The following is a 2073-nucleotide window of genomic DNA, read 5'->3' on the forward strand; positions in this document are numbered from 1 at the left end:
GTAAACTTTCAAGGTGGGGAAGATGAGATGAACCTATATTAACAAGTCAGACTTTGGCCTGAACAAGAAAAAATCGCAGGAAATCCACTAGGTCCCAAGTTAACCATTATCTGTTAAATGGCCAACTATTATGAATCAGAGCGCATTCACACAAACAGCCAGATGAGCTGGTGGACATGTGGGCATTTTGCATCTTGATGTTAATTCATGATATCTGTAGACATGGAATAAGAGCCATCAAATCAGCTTTTATGCCATTGTTAAGGAACCCATATAAAATGGGATTTAAAGAACAGGACACCATACCCAGCAAATGACAAATACAGTACACCAATTTAAAGTGCCTGTTTGAGATGAGGTTGCCGTTAAAATCTGTTACAACATGGAAAATGTGAAGGGGCATCCAACTGACTGCAAATACTAAGATCAGCACTGTCAGTCGGCAGAAAACCTTCCGAGACCTCTTCTTAATCCGAGTGGTGGGTTGAGCTGCTGTGATCCCATCCTGTGCTTCTGAATTCTCCCGTTTTACTTCAAAGCAGATGGGTACTCCTGGTATGAATTTGGTGGATGAAGAAAGCTGACTCCTTTCTGTTCCAGAATCACTACAAATATTGTCCTGATGGTGCCTTAAAATTGCGGGCATCACACTAGCTGTTTTCTTACTGTACCTCCTCCGGTGTTTCCTGACAAAAGTATAACTCCACCTCTCAGAGGTAGAGAGCTGCAGCTGGTCCCCACTGTTCTTGGGTACATTGAGGGTTAAGTTGATCATCTCATTCTCTTCCAATTTGTTTTCTTTTCTTGACAATCTGGAACTTACAGATCTGCAGACTCTGGTGTGGCTTACAGTTAAACAAACCAAAGGCAAAATGTACTGCATGAGTAATAAGGAGATAGTGAAAGCAATTCTGTATGAAGCAGATGGCCATGACTCGACACACAAGTGCTTGCTTCGCAGGGCTTCCAGATGAAGGGCTTCATGAAGATCAACAGTCTTGTGGAAAACAAGCAGAGGGGAGCAAATGACTAGACCGAGAAACCAGATGGCCAAAATGAGGTAACAGCCATGTTTTGGCGTCAGATTGCTTGAAAGAGGGTGCCGTATCATTAAGTATCTGACCACAGCGATCGAAATTAACATCCAAGTAGAAACTAGGACAGAGACACACTGGAGGAAGGGTATGACGTGACACATGACCTTTCCGAACATCCACTGATCAAGCAGGACAGATGTCAGGGTAAAAGGAGAGCAAAAGACAACCACCAAAATGTCAGAAAAGGCTAAGTTTCCAATGAGAAAGTTTATTATAGTTTTTTGCTTGCATTTCATTAATGCTACAACAATCAGCAGGTTTCCCATGAAGCCAGCAAGACTTATCAGGGTGTAAACCCCAATCAGAAAGTACTGTATGTCATCTACACTGTTCTTATAGTCTTCCCAGGTAGGAAAACCTGAGTCCATTGAAAGGGCAGAGCTGTTCTCCTTGGCAAGCGTCCTGTTGCTGTAGGCTTTGAGATCCATTTCCATACTGAAGTCCTGTACAGAGATAGAAACAGAATAATTATCAACTGCAACAATAATGGCCATGTTGTAAATTAGCTTTTAAAAGTATGTTCATTTGGTGTAGGGTAGTACTTATAAATGTGGTTTGTTCATACAAAGGGAAAAATACAAATTTATTCTTAAGGGGTATTTTGGCTAAAACAATTTCATTCAATCTGTTTTCCAACGCTTTAAAGTCATCTTTGAGAAATTATGACAGCTTTTCCCTCACCCCCTTTCCTGGGATTCTGGTCTAGCCATAATTGAATGAAGAAAGGAACACTTTCTCTTTGACATACGTTGTTGCCAGTAGAGGCCGATGGAATTATATCAATCACGTCCAGTTTCTGAGACTCTACATTACAGCAAACCGCAGAGGAAGTGTTAAAAAATACATTGGATAATGTTATTGATTACCACTTCAAACAGGGTGATACACAAGTTACTAGCACTTGTACTAATCGTATCCTTTAAATCTGTTTTTCTTTCTTTTCCTCCATGCATAGCTTTGCTGAGAAGAGCAGAGT

At 40.9% G+C, this 2073-nt stretch overlaps 1 protein-coding gene across 1 annotated transcript; it reads right to left on the bottom strand.

The window, feature by feature from the left end:
• Positions 1-205: 205 nt before the first annotated feature.
• NPY5R (neuropeptide Y receptor Y5) lies at positions 206-1537 on the bottom strand. The gene has a single exon (XM_015429126.1). The coding sequence runs from the start codon at positions 1529-1531 to the stop codon at positions 206-208; it is 1326 nt and encodes a 441-aa protein (XP_015284612.1). The 5' UTR covers positions 1532-1537.
• Between the last annotated feature and the right edge of the window lie 536 nt (positions 1538-2073).

Source organism: Gekko japonicus, unplaced genomic scaffold (assembly GCF_001447785.1).
Source record: "Gekko japonicus isolate JY-2015 unplaced genomic scaffold, Gekko_japonicus_V1.1 scaffold2156, whole genome shotgun sequence".
Taxonomy (NCBI): Eukaryota; Metazoa; Chordata; class Lepidosauria; order Squamata; family Gekkonidae; genus Gekko; species Gekko japonicus.